The sequence below is a fragment of the Manacus candei genome, unplaced genomic scaffold, assembly GCF_025592945.1.
Source record: "Manacus candei isolate 608988 ecotype Guabito, Panama unplaced genomic scaffold, ASM2559294v1 h1tg000011l, whole genome shotgun sequence".
NCBI lineage: Eukaryota > Metazoa > Chordata > Aves > Passeriformes > Pipridae > Manacus > Manacus candei.
This window is the reverse complement of record NW_026138059.1, coordinates 5,489,608-5,505,681: the sequence shown is the minus strand read 5'-3', so window position 1 is coordinate 5,505,681 and position 16,074 is coordinate 5,489,608. Positions and strand designations below refer to the sequence as shown.

At 38.4% G+C, this 16,074-nt stretch overlaps 1 protein-coding gene across 2 annotated transcripts in view; it reads right to left on the bottom strand.

Moving 5' to 3' along the window:
* Positions 1–16,074, bottom strand: part of MBOAT2 (membrane bound O-acyltransferase domain containing 2) — a 98,263-nt gene that overhangs the window by 39,256 nt on the left and 42,933 nt on the right. For both annotated transcript variants that reach the window (XM_051778317.1, XM_051778318.1), the window contains exon 4: positions 102–197. In XM_051778317.1, coding sequence (XP_051634277.1) covers positions 102–197 — 96 coding nt within the window. The remainder of the gene's footprint in view (positions 1–101; positions 198–16,074) is intronic.

Here is a 16,074-nt window from a genome sequence, read left to right as displayed (position 1 = left end):
CATGGGAGGGATGTGGGGGAGCAAACAACAAAGAAACCCCCACAACAACAGATACAGTATCACTTAGGAGGACAAGATGGAAAGATTATTTTTCTCCTTACCCAGAAAAATCCGCAGAATACTGTCCATAGTCAAAGATATAGACTCTAGTAATTTGGCACACAGTGAGGTATCCCAAAGCAAAAACAAAGCAATACCTGGAAGGAAAATGGGGAAAAAAAGCTTTTCAATTAAAAAACAGAAATATTTCTCCATTGAAGAAACTTCCTTTTAAATAGAGTTTAATCTCCAATTATTTCTAGTGAATGTTACATAATTGGAGTCTGTAATTACACCTTTATTGTGCCCGAGGATTTTTTTGTAATGTTTATTCTATGCAAGCACAGATTTTTTTTTATAAAGAAAGCAGTACAACCATACAAATCCTATTGTCATTCACTAAATAAAGCATAGGAATTATAATTTTAAGTGCCACTGTAAAAACTGGAAGTCCTATAAAGAGAAAATTAATCTGTTAAGCTTTTTTTTTTTTAGTTCAGAGTTAATTTTCCTCTGTATGAGTATAGAAGTTTGGCAAATTATACATAAAACATAATTTCCATTGAATGTATTTCTATACATTCGAAATTCAGTACTACAAATCCCCTTGCTGCTGTTTTCAAAAGAAGTGGAAAAGGTAATTAATTTTCAAATACACGTTAAAACATATCTGAGTGAAAAAGGAACAGGATGCCTTTATATCTTCTGTTAAGATGATCCTCAGGAAATGTAAGAAAATCACAGATAAGTACCACCCTGTGTGTTATATGTATTATAAAAAGAAATTTCGCATATTATTTTCTCAGTACAACAGTCCACCAGTGAGAACTGACTTGTCAATACACCTCACAAAATCTACCAGATATTCTTTCAAGTCAAAAGGGGTGGTGAATGCCAACAGGAACTTAACTAATCCTCTAGGGTTTTATGTATGAACTGTACAGTCTCAGCTTCATGTTCACAAGACTAACGTGCAATCTGTACAGCAGGTCATATAATACATTAAAAACCCAGTTAGAATAAAAATATCCATACAACAGAAATCATAACCAGGGCTGGATTTAGGTGAAATGGTGAGGGACACCGCAGGAAGATCTTGGAACATGAATCTCCTTTCTTTTCCAAATAAATATTTTGAAAAAAAAAAAAGCTAACATAAGAAATTCTAAGGTCTTAGAAATTATTCTTCCATCTGAAAGTTGCTACTCAACACCTGTAGTTTAACCTTTAATTGAGAATTGTGCTAGATATAGACCATTTAATATTTTCAAACATCCAACTTTGAAATTTCAGATTACCTTAAATATCAGTAGCTACATTAAACCACACTTGTTATTTAATTTGAGGGGGAAAAGTTTAGAGTGCCTCTTTTAGAAATAGTTCGTTTTCTGTTTTCATTAATATTAATAATCCAGAAACAGTATGATATTGGGTGTTTGTAGTAAGAATTCAACATAATTACACAATAGTTGTCTCATAATTATACCAAATAATTTCATCAAGAAAAAAAATTAAGACAAGTAGTATGTAGTTGACTGTAGATATCAGGAGTATGATATAATGTAGAATTCTTAAAGTTTGGAATTAAAATTTTCCTGAGATATTTTAAGAAAAACAGTGTAATTGGTCTAGAATAAACAGAATTACAGAAGTACCTCTATCTGTAGCTTTCATAACTTCAAATGCTATCTACAGAAGTAATACATACTTTGTTAGGACAAGAAACACACTTAATACATTAGTGGATTAGGTACACACCTTCAGACAGAAGAAAACAGACACCAGTTTCTACTCTTAACAGTTTACATAAAATATTTATGTTGGTTTTAATCAACACAAAGACTTCCTTTTGCAAGGAGAAAAGCTATGCTGATAAATACAAGTGAAGAAATACTAATAAATATCCTAAAATAAAAGCACTTGAGAAGCCAGGAAACTTGAGGTTCTCTTCTAGAGTCCATATGATACAGTCCTGCAGGATTATGTAATCCTGCAACTGCAGATTCCTGTCTCATTGAAGAAACAGGTCATTATTCTTGATATCTTCTACAGGCTTTGTATTCAGGATTTTACTTACTGCATATGTTCCACATGCTGCACTCAAGAAGTCTGGTATTTCCCCATGAGCATTTCCTGTTACTCTCCATGCATTCAAGTGTTTCATAAAAACTGCATTCCTCTTTAAGATGAATTTTAGTGACAGTTAATGATACCCCAGTTCTACATATACAAGAAAATTGAGAAATAATGAGACTATGTGAGTCTGAATATCAAACCGGGGAGATGCAAGGTCAATTCTTGGACAAACTTATTTTTTCAAAGTTGACAGAAAGAAGATAACTTGTTCAGAAAAGCATCTGATGCTTGACATCCTCACAGAGAAGCTGATGACATATAGGCTGGAGGAGCAGACAAAGTGGATTGAAAACAGGTTGAACAGCCAGGTTCAAAGGTGGTGATCAGTAGCACAAAGCTGAGCTGGATGCCAGTAACTGGCTGTGTACTCCAGGGATCAATACTGGATCTTATCCCCTTCAACATCTTAATTAATGATCTGGAAGATGGGTCAGAATTGAGCCCCACCAAGTTTGCTGATGACACCAAACCAGGAGGAGCAGCTGATACACCAGAAATTCTTGCTACCATCCAGAGAGACCTCGACAGTTGGAGAAATGGACTGACAGGAACCTCACGATGGTCAGTAAGAAAAACCCCAAGCATCAGTACATTCTGGGGGCTACCCAGTTGGAAAGCAGCTTGGCAGAGAAGTAGCTGGTAGTCCTGGTGAATACCAAGTTGGACATGAGCCAGTAATGTGGCCTTGCAGCAAAGATGGCAAGTGGGAGGGCCAGCAGTTTGAGGGAGGTGATTCTGCCTCTCTGCTCTGCCCTGGTGAGGCCTCACCTGGAGTGCTGCATCCAACCCTGGGTCCCCAGCACAGGAGGGACATAGAGCTGCTGCAGCAAGTCCAGAGGAGGGACACCAAGATGATTAGAGTACCTCTTCTATAAGGAAAGCTGGGGTAGCCCAGCCTGGAAAAGAGAAAGCTCCGTTGAGACCTTTATTGTGGCCTTACAGTACTTGAAGGCCTATAAGAAAAACAAACTTTTTAGTAGGGCCTGTTGTGGTAGAACAAGGGGTAATGGTTTTGAAAACTGAAGGAGGGTCAATTTAGATTAGATATAAGAAAGTGGTTTTTTATGATGAGGGTGGTAAAACACTAGCACAGATTGCCCAGAGAAGTTGTGCATGTCCCATCCCTAGAAACATTCAAAGTTGGGCTGGATGGGGCTCTGAGCAACCCGATCTAGTTGAAGATATCCCTGGAGGGGTGGACTAGATGACCTCCAATTCAAACTATTCCATGATTCTATGAAATAGATGTTAGCCCTCATAACCAACATGGTAGGGCTTCTCACAGCATTCAGTTAATATCCACACTGAAGTTATAGTGCAGAAATGGAAGAAAAAAAAAAACACTGTGAACTTCTTGATTAGATTCCAGATTTAATTTTTCAGTCTAAAACAGAAGTTGTCTTCCCACAGAGCAGTGAAATTTGCTGTTATGTTGCATTCACCAAACACAACTATGAATTTTAACTATCTTCCAACAATGTCAGACACAGCTCCAAGTTACACACAGCTTGGAAGACTGCAAATTTTTAACTGATTAGTAAACACATGCAACCCATTCTATACTTTTCACCTTGCAAGTGCATCTCTGCACGTTAGTCATGCCATATCACACCCCTTATCAATGAGAAATGTCATTTAATTAGGCAAAGTGCAGCAACATGCTCTCCCTAAAAGAAATGTAAAAGGTTTATGACAGCTTATATCACTCCTTTTGTTTCTTCTGCAGGTTTGTGGTGCAACTTGCTAATCATCTTAATTCCCATACAAATGCACCTTTACTTTAAAAGATTCAAACCAGATCTGAAAATTCTTTGAGAACTTTCTAAAGTACTCTTACTGCGTGTTTCTTTGAGGATTCATTCATCAAAAAGACTTCTGAGATCAGAAAATTGAATAAGGTTTTGCAGAGCTCAACTGTATCAAGCTTTACCCAACTACAATACTAATTACAGGCTGCACACAAATGTAACAGTTTTACCCAAGGCTAAATTTTCTCCCCCAGCAGAAAAGCAATTGGTCTTAAAAGTTAATGTTACTCTATACTTGCTACTGTCTGAATAATGTCTTGTGAGCAGAAAGAAGTAATTCACACTGGACATAAACAGCTACAAGCAAGTCACAATATTGTTATTATTATAAATAACTTCTAGACAAACTGACCTGCAGTGAACACTGTATTATATAACAGAAAGACACAAAGACATTCATTTAGAATATGATTGAGGCTAATTCACAGGATCTTTGTTAATACTTTACTTTATTTATCAGCAGATGTGACAAACTCAGACATATCTGGGAGACACTGTAGCAATGAATACCAGAAAGAACAACAGAGTGGTATCTGTAACTTCTGATTTAAAGTTAAAAAAAAAATAGGCAAACTATATTGAATAACCTGTTCTACAGAAAAGCTTTTCTTGTACAGGTATTCCATATTATATTTTAATTCCTCACAACCCTGAACTTCTGAGAGGACTAAAAATAATATTTATTATGTTCTACCTATCAAATTCTATCTTTCCTTTAAAAAGAAATATATAATGTAAACTACCAGAAGGTTTCTTTAAAAGTATATTCTAACATATTATAAATTAAATACCTTATAAAAATATACATATAGATTACAATATAAAGAAAATACTAAGTAAGCAGCCTCTCAAAGTAATACTTTACAGATGGTGTTCATCAAGAGAACATCTGTTTAATTCTATTAAAAAAAAACCCAGCAAATTAATCTCTTATTAGCATAGAAAATACATAGTCCTATATCATTATTTCTTGTTCAGTCATTTTTTGCCAAGTAATATTAACCAGCACAGATATTAGGGGTTTTTATCTGCATATGTATATAAAGCCATAAAGCTTCCTTATATGTATATCTATATGTGTGTGTGTGTGTGTGTGTATACACACAGACAGACATGTACAGATACACACACTTCAGTTCCTTCACGTGACAGGAACTTCTTTTCGTCTCCAAACATCTTGATGGAATTTGATACACCTTTTGTATTACACTTGTTACTGCTAAATTGGAGTAGCTACACTAAATAGATTCTGAAGCAGCATTTCTGCTACTGCAGAAAACCTCAGTCTCATCCCTGTACTACCCTTCTTTTTTTTTGTCCTCGCAAGTTTAACATTCACACCAGCACTGCCCATCTACTCCAGTGCAAAGTGGTCTGATTTTGTTTGAACAGTTGATTTTTTTTTTCTCCTACAGGCAAAGCCTTTTTATCCAGTGTCAGCTTACAAATTCACTCCATGTGATACAGCATCATGGTTTAAACCCAGCTGGCAACAAAGCACAACAGAGCCACTCACTCACTGCCCCCACCACCTACCCACACCCCACAGGGGAGAGGAGAATCAGAAAGAAAAGGTAAACTTCGTGGGTTGAGATAAGAACAATTTAATAATTAAAACTAGATATAATAATAATTGAAATTTTAAGGAGAGGAAGAAAGAGTAACAGAACCCAAGAGAAACAAGTGATGCACAGTACAATTGCTCCCCATCCACTGACTGAGAAGCAGGATCAGTTCCCTTCCAGGTAACTCCCCCCAGTTTATACACTGAGCATGATGCTCTATGCTGTGGAATATCCCTTCGGCCAGATCAGGACAGCTGTCCTGGCCATGCTTTCTCCCAGCACCTCCTCACTGGCAGAGCATGGGAAACTGCCAAGTCCCTGACCTGAGAGTAAGCACTACTTAGCTATGGCCAAAATGTCAGTGTGTTACCAACACTAGTCACATACTCAATCTCAAACACAGCACTGTACCAGCTACCAGGAAGAAAACGAACCTTGTCCTTGTCAAAAGCAGGACATACACCAACAATCCTGCCCACCACATCAGGTATAATAGAGAAGGACATAAAAGCTCCACATCACTGGCAGTACTCTACACAGCAGCAGCTCAAACACAGATGCCCAGGAATGCAGATAAGCAGAAAAAGCACAGAAACTTCCCAATGTTCTCCCAGACTCAAACAATCACCAGACACCAGGATTCAAATCTGCCATCCACATGTCTAACAACTCTCAGCATATTACTCCTCTATCAGCTTCTTGCTCCAAAGCACAGCTTCATCTTTACCACTCTATGTTGTTCCAAATACACTTGAGAAAGAGCTGTTAATTTCTACATTTTCTGCATAATTATATACAAATTTGGTAGTGCTGAATGAGCCAACAGAACTTGTTTATATAAAGCTTCCACATCTTTAAGAACATAAAGATTATATATGCAGTTTAAAAGAAGAACCCCCCATCTTTTACCTGTGTCCCTCAGAAATTTTGTGTTGCTAATTAAGAAAGAGCAAGAACATCCACAGATTAATTCTAGAGCTTTGTATCTGCTGATGGGCAAGCTGGGCTGCACCCAGACCTAGGCTAACAATCACCCAATATATGTTATGGTTTTTGCATAACAGCGGGTGGGAGCTTCATTTTTGTTTCATTTTATATTTTTGGGGGACTCAGCATCTTAGTTATAAAATATTTGTTCCTACGACACCTATCTCTGTTTGCACAAAATGCAGTTAAAATAGAACTGTGACCTTGACAAAGGCAGGCTTTGAGAGATGTCAGAACAGCTTCTGTTATTTTAGGCTCTTCTTATGCAGTGGAAAGACAACAGCACAATATGCTATTTTGCTGGAAGAAAGTTAAAGAAACCAATCAACACAGAGCACTTTTTTAACAGCTACTTGGCACATATTGCAGATTTAGCCTTGAAATAAAGGCTTCATGTCCAGTCAGAATCCACTTCTTCCATTATGTTAGGAAAAAAATATTTTTTTTTCTTTAAATGTGTAATTATTCAGTTTCAAAAGGTAGACCTAGACACCATGTAACATTACTGCACTGATTTTTAGAAAAGGTGACAGAATAGCCTCTGAGTTTTCCCAAGCACCATGCTGAAAGCTGCTGTTGGGTTTGCTTGTTTTTCTACTGATTGTGCCAAATTAAAAAAAAAAAACCACCTAAAAAAATTAAAATTCTTGTGCCCAGGGTCAGAATGCAGCTATATTAATTGTTTTAATTCTAATGAACAAAATCAGTTTTCATTGTTCATGTAGAGAAATTCAACTCAGAACATACAATAGTTCTTTACAAAAAAATCAAAGGAAAAATGTACATCAAACAAAAAGGTCCAAAGTGTCAAAATTAAATATCTATCTAATTCTGCAATCATCAAGTACAAGTCAATAAAAATACTGATTACAGTTAGCTTAGTTTTGACTGTTTGATTGTCACAAGGTAAGCTAGCCTGCCCCAGCCTGCTGTTCTACACCAAAAAGAGATGCCTATTTACACAATCCCTGGTTTTGGATGCATTACTGACATACATAATTGGTATTACTTAGAAAATACATTAGTTTTATGATGTAAACAATAACAGACTGAGTGTGTGGCCTTAACCAAGTCCCAATCCTCTATTTCAAGAAAGTACTCTCTAAAATACAAGTAATATTAATCCTTCTGAGCCACTCAGAAGCCTTCTGATCCATGCACTGGTCTATCCCTTTTGATTACTTGAAGAAGAGATCCAAAATGCATTGAAATAAACAACAACTAAAAAGACAAAACCAGACTGTCTATGAGCCCGTTTCCAGAGAAGGAAGCGTTCATACCATCACACTTTGGTAACACACAGTCTGACTATCCCATTCCACCCATTTTCAATCCTCAGCTGAAAATCTTGGGGTCTGATAACCATTTTAAAGGAAATTTAACAAGTGGACAGAGTTCTCCAACATTTAGACCCAACAACAGTCCAAGGTAACATATGCACATGCCTCCAACACCACTTGTTGGCCTGCCTGTCACTACGGCAGTGGCTTGCTGAGCTGGTCAGCACGTGCCGGCCGCAGGGCAGGCCCACGCCACTGGATTGGGAGGGTCCATGCTGGGTTTTGCTCAGCCAGTAGGGAAAAAGCTATCCAGCCCCATTGGTTTCCTGCATACAAACAGACATACAAGGCAGGGGACATGAAGCTTCATTAGCTCAATTGCCCCAGAACCATTTGCCAGGGCTTGGCTTGTTTGTTTACTGCAGATCCGCTGCTGACATTATCACTTGCCTAATGTATTTTGATGTTTTGCTACATAATGGCAACATAATGACTTGGTAAAGTAAATCTTTACCAAGCTAAATTAAATGATCATTCCATTTACAGCTACAGGCCATATTCCAAATGCAACATTAATACATAACAAATGCAACACAGATATTCTTTTCAAAAATGCTCAGAAAAAAAAACTTTCTCTTTTCTACATACTCCCTGAATTTACATTCTCTCCCTTTCCAACCTCTCACCCCGCTCACTCCAAATCTGATACATCTCAAGGACAAGGAGATCAGCTTCAGGCTCTCATACAAAAGAGAAACATCATCTACAACTGAAGACAGGGCAGGAGGGAGGGTGTTTTTGTTTCTTCCCTGGAATTGAAGAAACATGTGATTTATTCTTCCTATAATACTCCAAAAGGAACATGTGTCATAGGAACCCGGCAGGGTGGGAATACAAAAATTGATTTTATCCCCTAGAAAACTCAAAGCAGAGAGCTGAAGTTGTAATGTTAAACTGAGATGAGACACGAGGGGTCACCTAAGTTCTCTCTCACTTGAAAAACCATATTGTGTCAGTCAACCCCTATTTCTGCAATAGCTTGAAAGTATAACAGTAAACAACACAGATAAGAGCACCAAGTCTGACCTTTGCATTTTAAAAAGTTGACAATAGTATATAACACTTAAAAACATGCACAAAGAAGAAAGCCTAACAGCTTCACAACACAAAATCTATAAAGACAGTATTCCCTGGTGCTGGAATCCACCCTACAAAACCCAAATGAAGGAAGGAGAATCTTGAGATCTTCTGACAAAGATGAGTACTTGTAATTCAGAAACAAAATAGCTGCTAAGTTCCACAAACCCTTCTATGCCGCTGCTGTGAATTTTCATTTGTTCATCAATTTTTCTACATAATATTTGCCTAGCTATATGATGTTTCAGCATCACAGCATGAAAGTTATTTTATCCTTCCTCTTTCTCCCATGTGATACATAAGTAACCTTCCTTCAAATACCAGAACTGTGCCCAGTATCTTTACTTTTGCAAATCAACAGAAACACACAGATCACATGGTTGGAAAACAGTCTCCTAGTAGGAGTTTGGCAGCAACACAACTTCTGTAGAATATTTTCAAATAAATAAATATGTCCTTACAGAACACTGACAATAATGGAATATTGAAAGTGCTATTTTGAAGTACAGCCCTACTAGTCATAACGGTTTAGCAACTGTAAACCAGAACTGCTAAATACAAAATATTTTGCAAGACTAAATGATTTTTGTTTCAGTGCACCAGAAAGCTTCATGCAAGAACTTACAGACCCTTTAACAGAACTAGTTTTCTGATGGCAAAACAATAGCAAGGTCAATCATTAAACCCATCACTGCTGTTAACTTGGCACTTGGCAAGTATCATCGTGGATGAAGATAAGAGGGAGCTGTTATTTACATTCACCTACTCATCACTCTAACTACACAGCTCCTTGCACCCCATGTGCATCCCCAGGTGCTGCAGCTGTTGCTCCTTCCTGGCTGCAGAGTGGAACAGACTCCCAGCTGCCTCAGGCCCCCAAGCTCTGCTGCAACCCCACATCCTCACCTTGAGACACAATGCCTGAAACAGTGAAAGAGAGTGGCTGCAACACTGATGGGAGAGAGGGGGAAGTTTGCTCAGTCATGAGGTGATGCCAGCTGGAATTTGTGTTCAGCCAGCCAGGAGACATTTTCTGCACGTGTTAAGGATGGCAGCAGCTGGGAAACATAAGGGATATGATTTGCTGACAAGGTGATTGCGCAGCCAGACTCAGTACACAGGGCAGCTAGCAGATTAATAAACAACCCAACTCCCTGCAAGGTGGAGTATGAAAAACAAAAAGCCACAGGAATCAAATTTAGTTAGAGAAACAAAGTATTTTAATGATTCCATATCAAAGGAAAGCCAGGAGTTTCTGTTAAAAACCTAGCACAGCTGCATTTTCTTTTAAATCATTTTTCAAAACAAAATGCCCTATTTACCAGAGGTATTTTATCAGAAGGGATGACAGTATTTATATTTCCCACCCTATTTCTTGCTTTGCCTTCAGGAAGGAATCAAACAATTCTTTGTTTCCAGCTGGTCACAGAGTCAGCCACAAGCCCCACAGCTGGTTGGACCCCCACCAAAGCTGCAGCCCTACACCTTGCTGAGCTATTTACACCGTCTTGCAATCAGACACACATCTCAAACAGCATAATGTCTGGAATAAAACCTTTTCTGAAGCAAATAAAACCTTCTCTGAAAAATATTATTTGCTTAAAATATGGTTTAAATGAAATGCCCGCTTTGCTCCAACGTTTAATATTCCTTTAACCTGGAAAGACCTACCCCTTCAGATGACTTGTTTCATTCCTTTCCACTCCCCACCCCCCAGCTAAGTTAAAGCACCACAACAATTTCCTGCCTTCTACATCCTTTAATCAATGCATGGCAATGTGTATAACATTCACATGATGCATCAGCTTCCCCACTGTCACAGTTATTTGTCATATGCTCCTGCAGAAACACATGTAGAGATCTAAGTCAGTTGTTTCCTGCTCTCAGCCAGGAGAAAACCTGTGGGTAGCTCCATTTTCTTTGCTCCATGGTGAAGCTCTACACAGGAATACAGGATGGCAACTTCTATTTTCATGTAGATTTTTCTCCTGCATGTGAGAAACACTACTGACTATTTCCAGGGATGAATTTGAGATACTCCATAAAAAGAGTGATATGCAAGAGAAAATAGCATGGCCAGAAACCAATCCCCAGCAAACGTGAACTCTGTGCATAATGGTTATTTGTGGCATACAGTAGTCCTACTGTCCTACACTCATAAGGAAATCCTTCAGACTGATGGCTGGAGGAATCACTACCTGTAGGTTGTTGTATGCAAGTACACAAAGAACCCATTATGAAAAAGCTGTGCATTTATTTTTGGAACATCTTTCATTCTTCCAGTTAACAACGGGAAACCAAAAAAAGAAAATTTAACTACTCAGTCCAAGTTGTGGCACAATCACTTATGTAAGTGTCATACTTTAACCACAGGCAACCAATAATTACTCAAAGCTAGATTTATGATCTTTAAGTTAGGAAGTAACTGTGTTCTCAGAGCATATATGTATATATTACACATATTTGTACTTATATAACCCACACCTTTTCCTTAGCTTTGATTTATTGGGATACTGTCTTGATCCTACTTCATACATATTTGAACTTAGCTGCACTTTCAGCCTACAGTAGGCACTGAACTGCTTGCATTCTTCTTTCTTGCCTCCCTGTTCTTAAGTAAAGATGTACAAAACAACCCATGTTTGTGACCTTCTAATATCCTTCAAAGTTTTCCCTCTAAATGCCTAGAGCAATCAAATTATCTCACAATTTACTGAATATAAAATAAATTTTAAAAACTCAAACAGAATGGCTCAGTTTATTCCAGGCAAAAGAATCGTATGACCAGTCCCTAACAAAATATTGTATGAAGTGAACTAGCGGACACTTTTGGGTAGATTTAAACACAATATACGTTAGTAGAAGAGGCTACATTTTTTTACAAATGCACCCTCCATGCCAGTGCTAAAAAAGAATAAGGAATATCAGGTTGTTCTCAATTACCCTTTGAAATCTGAAATCAAAATCATGAATTATTCACCTATATGGATACCCATATTACTACCATTTGTCTATCACTCCTTATCAAGGTGTTCCATTACCTTCCTGAGTTATTCTCTCTCTTACATTTCCTAGAACTTATTATACACCTCAACTTTCAATTCATTGAATTTACATAATTGAGAAAAGTCACTTAAAACTCTCTCAAGAGAATAAATAATAATCAACCTTACTTCACCAATTGCTTTCTCCCAGCATTCACTTTTCACATTCACTATCTCGAAATTTCCTCATACTACTGGTTTATTCTGTTCTGTACAAGTAGGGATATGACCAAACACAATGAGCCATTCTTTATGAGAGTCAAGACCATTTTTTTTCTCATCACAAACAGGGTGTCCAAACAAATGAATTTCTTGCTTCCAAATCTTTTTCAACACTGATTTATCAATCTACAAAATCTTTTACCACTAGCAGTCTAGAGACTACACACAAAGAAGGTATCTGCAATCATTTTGCCAGCTCAAAGCTTCCTTTCTGAAAATTTTAATTACTTAAAGTCTTTTATCTACAGGTAACACAAAAGTCAAAAGAGAATTCTAAAGAGACATTTATGAATTTTAAACCTGAACTACAAAAAAAAAAAGAGACTAAGAAGAGAGCTTGTCTTGATTTGTGCTTTTCATGACTGGTACTATTCTGAATTAGGAAATATGCTCAAATTTCTTTTTCATCATCATTCTAACCATTATACAGTGAAAAACTCTGTATTTATTAAAAGCCAAATATTATTATTTGGAAGTTTTTTAAACTTACAGCAACAGTCAAAAAAGTAGTTTACAAGGAATAGTTTATACCTATTTGTTCATCACAAGAAATACATGTTACATACATAGAGAAGCAGATTACTGTGATTATGGTGGCAAAGGTCCCACTGCACATTAGACAGTTCACTGTAACACCACTGAATAGCCAGCACAGACAGGCCAAACAATCAAGGAAGAGAACTCCAGCAACTTGGAAAACCTATCACAGACTCATCATATCATTTCAAATAGGTGACTTAAACCAAGATCCACAGATGCAAGAGTTCCTACTTATACAGCTGTTCTTTAGACATTCAAATTCCCACTGTATAAATCCACAGAACCTTCATATTTAAGTGCTAATTTTACAGAGCTATTTCAAGCCCTCTGACTGCCCTAACTATATAACACACAGAGAAACACTTATTTAGCTCACAAGAGCTTTCCATGAGTAAGTGTGTTACAGATTACGATTCACTGAACTGAATCACAGGATGATAGAATACCAGGTTGGAAGGGACCATGAGGATCATCTGATCCAAACTTTTTGGCAAAAGCACAGTCTAGACAAGATGGCACAGCACCCTGTCCAACTGAATCTTAAAAATGTCCAATATTCAGGAACCCACCACTCCCCCAGGGAGATTATTCCAATGGTTTATTGTTCTCAGTGTGAAAAATTTTCTTCTTACATCTAATTGGAATCTCCCCAGGAGTAACTTGTACCCATTACACCTCATATTTTCCATATGACTCCCTGGAAAAAAGGAGTCTCCAACTTCTTTGGAGCCACCCTTTAATATCAGAACATTGTGATAAGGTGTCCCCTAAACTTTCTTTTCTCAAGGCTGAACAAACCCAGAACTCAGCCTTTCCTCATATTTCAGGTTGCCCAGTCCCTTTATTATCTTTATGCCCATTCTCTGGACCCTCTCCAGCCTGTCCACATCCTTTTTGGGATAGCAGGGACCAAAACTGAACACAGTGTTCCAGGTGTGGCCTGACAAGTGCCAAGTAGAGTGGGATAATGACTTCTTTCTCTTTGCTGAAGTAAGACTGATGGGCCTATAATTTCCTGGATCTTTTAAGCCCTTCTTGTAGATGGGGATGACATCAGCCTTCCTCCAGTCTTTCAGGACTTCCCCAATCGTCCCAACTTCTCGAAGGTAGCACAGAAACTGGTCTCACAGTCAGCCAGCTCTCAACACCCCCGGGTGGATATTGCTTTGTAGGAGTCGAGCTCCCATAAGAGTTCACACAGCAAGACTTCCTTCATCGACAGTGAACATGTGTACATCAACCTGGATTTTTGTTCCCAAGTACAACAGCCCAAGAGTACTAGCAAAGACACAAAGAAAGTGTTGAGAACCTCTGCCTTCCCAGAGTTGTTGGTGACTAGTTCGCCTCTCCTGTTTAATAAGCCAGTATTTTCTCACTGTTTCTGCTTGTTGTTTACATAGCTGAAGAACCCTTTCTCATGGTTTTTGACATCCCTGACCAATTTCAATTTAAGGTGATCTTTTGCTTTTTTAAATGCCTCTCTGCACACCCTTGCAATGTCCTTACAGTTCTGAACAGGTATTCATCCACTTTTCCATCTCTGTTATGCTCCTCTTTTGGTTTTGAACATATTCAGAAGTTCACAGTTAAGCCAAGGGGTTCTTTTGCTCTGCTTACTTCCCTTACCTTTAAAGGGGATGAACTGGTTTTTGTGCTTCCAGGAGAATGCTCTTGAAAAACTCCCAGCACTCGCAAGCTCCTTTATCCTCCATGGAATCTCTCCCAGTTGAGCTCTGAGTGAGCTGAAGTTTGCTCTTTGAAACTCTAAAGGCTTTGTCCTAGCACTAGCCTTCAGCATTCTCAGCTACCTGCCAAATGCCACAATATTGTGATCACTGCTGACAAGGCTATCACTAACTGAGATATTACAAAACAGGTTTGCTCTGTGAGTAGCAAGTCCAGCAGTGCCTCCCTCCTTGGTGACACACCTAACATTTGTATGGGGAAGCAATTCCCTGTGCATTCCAGAAACCTGATGGATGACATGTCAGCTGCTGTATGGTTCTTCCAACAAATGTCTGGGTAGTTGAAGTCACCCATAAGAACCAGTTTCTGTTGACCTAAAGCTTGCTTAAGTGACCCAAATATTGCTCCACTGGCCTTATTCTCTTGGTTTGGAGGTCAATAGCAGATGTCTACTCTAAGATGCCACCTTGGAGACAACCCCTCTGATCTTGACCCAGAGCATTCAAAAGGGCTTCCATGATCACCATAGCTGATTATTAAACATTCAAGGTTCTCCTTAACATAGAGCGTGACTCCTCCTCCCCTTCTTCCCTGCTTGTCTTTACAAAACAGCTTATAGCCATGACAATTCTCTAGTCATGTGAGCTGTCCCACTATGTTTCAGTTATTCTATGATATAATAACTTCCTGGCTGCACAAGGAGCTCCAGTTTCTCATGTTCCTCAGTTGGATGTGATGGGTCACATGGGACCCAACCCCTCGAGTCCTTCACTTTAAAACTAGCCTCACCAAGCTGGCCAGCCTGCTGCCAAAGATTCCCTTGCCTCTTCTAGACAGGTAGATCCTACCCCTCCCCAACAGGTTTATAATCATCAAAGAATGTCCCATTGTCATAAAAGCCCAAACCCTCGTGACAGCACCAGCCACAAAGTCAGAAGCTGATTAACATTATACATCTAGATTTTTCATTTGGGCTCCCAGGGCTCTGTAGTCTTCCCTGATTTTGCTTTATGCTGAACTGGTTCATGGTCCCTATTATAAGAACATCTAAACACTAAACTTGTCTACTCTCCAAAACAAGTTTTTGTTAGAAAGGGTCCAACAGATTTATAAATAGTGTTCAAGTTAATCAAAATCACTAATTTTCAGACAGAACTTTTAATTTTATTCTAAGCATGTGAAACTCTACACTGCAACCCTTCGAGCCTAAAAATAGCATGATTGCCAGTCAGCCAGAAATTCAACATGCATCCAGAAGCTCCTACGCTGCACTTGCCAGGAATGTCAAGACTTTGAAAAATCACATATATTATAACAGTCAAGACAAACTAATCTGTAACACAAGCACACAGAACACACTCTATGATTACTCTTCCTTCTGTATTTTCATCAAAAACCAAATTTGAAGAAGCATTTCAGCTAAATGCGCATGCCCTGTTCTACATGCCTTAAAATAAAAATACAGTTTCACACGTTTAGGGATTATGACATTTATTAGCAACATGAGAACATGAGGGGAAATGGACAGTATCTTTTCAGGAAACAATTTCACACTATTTCGGTGATCAAAATCCAGAGGTATCCATATAGTCTCAGGCCAAAATAATGGGAGCTCCTCCATGAGGGGTTT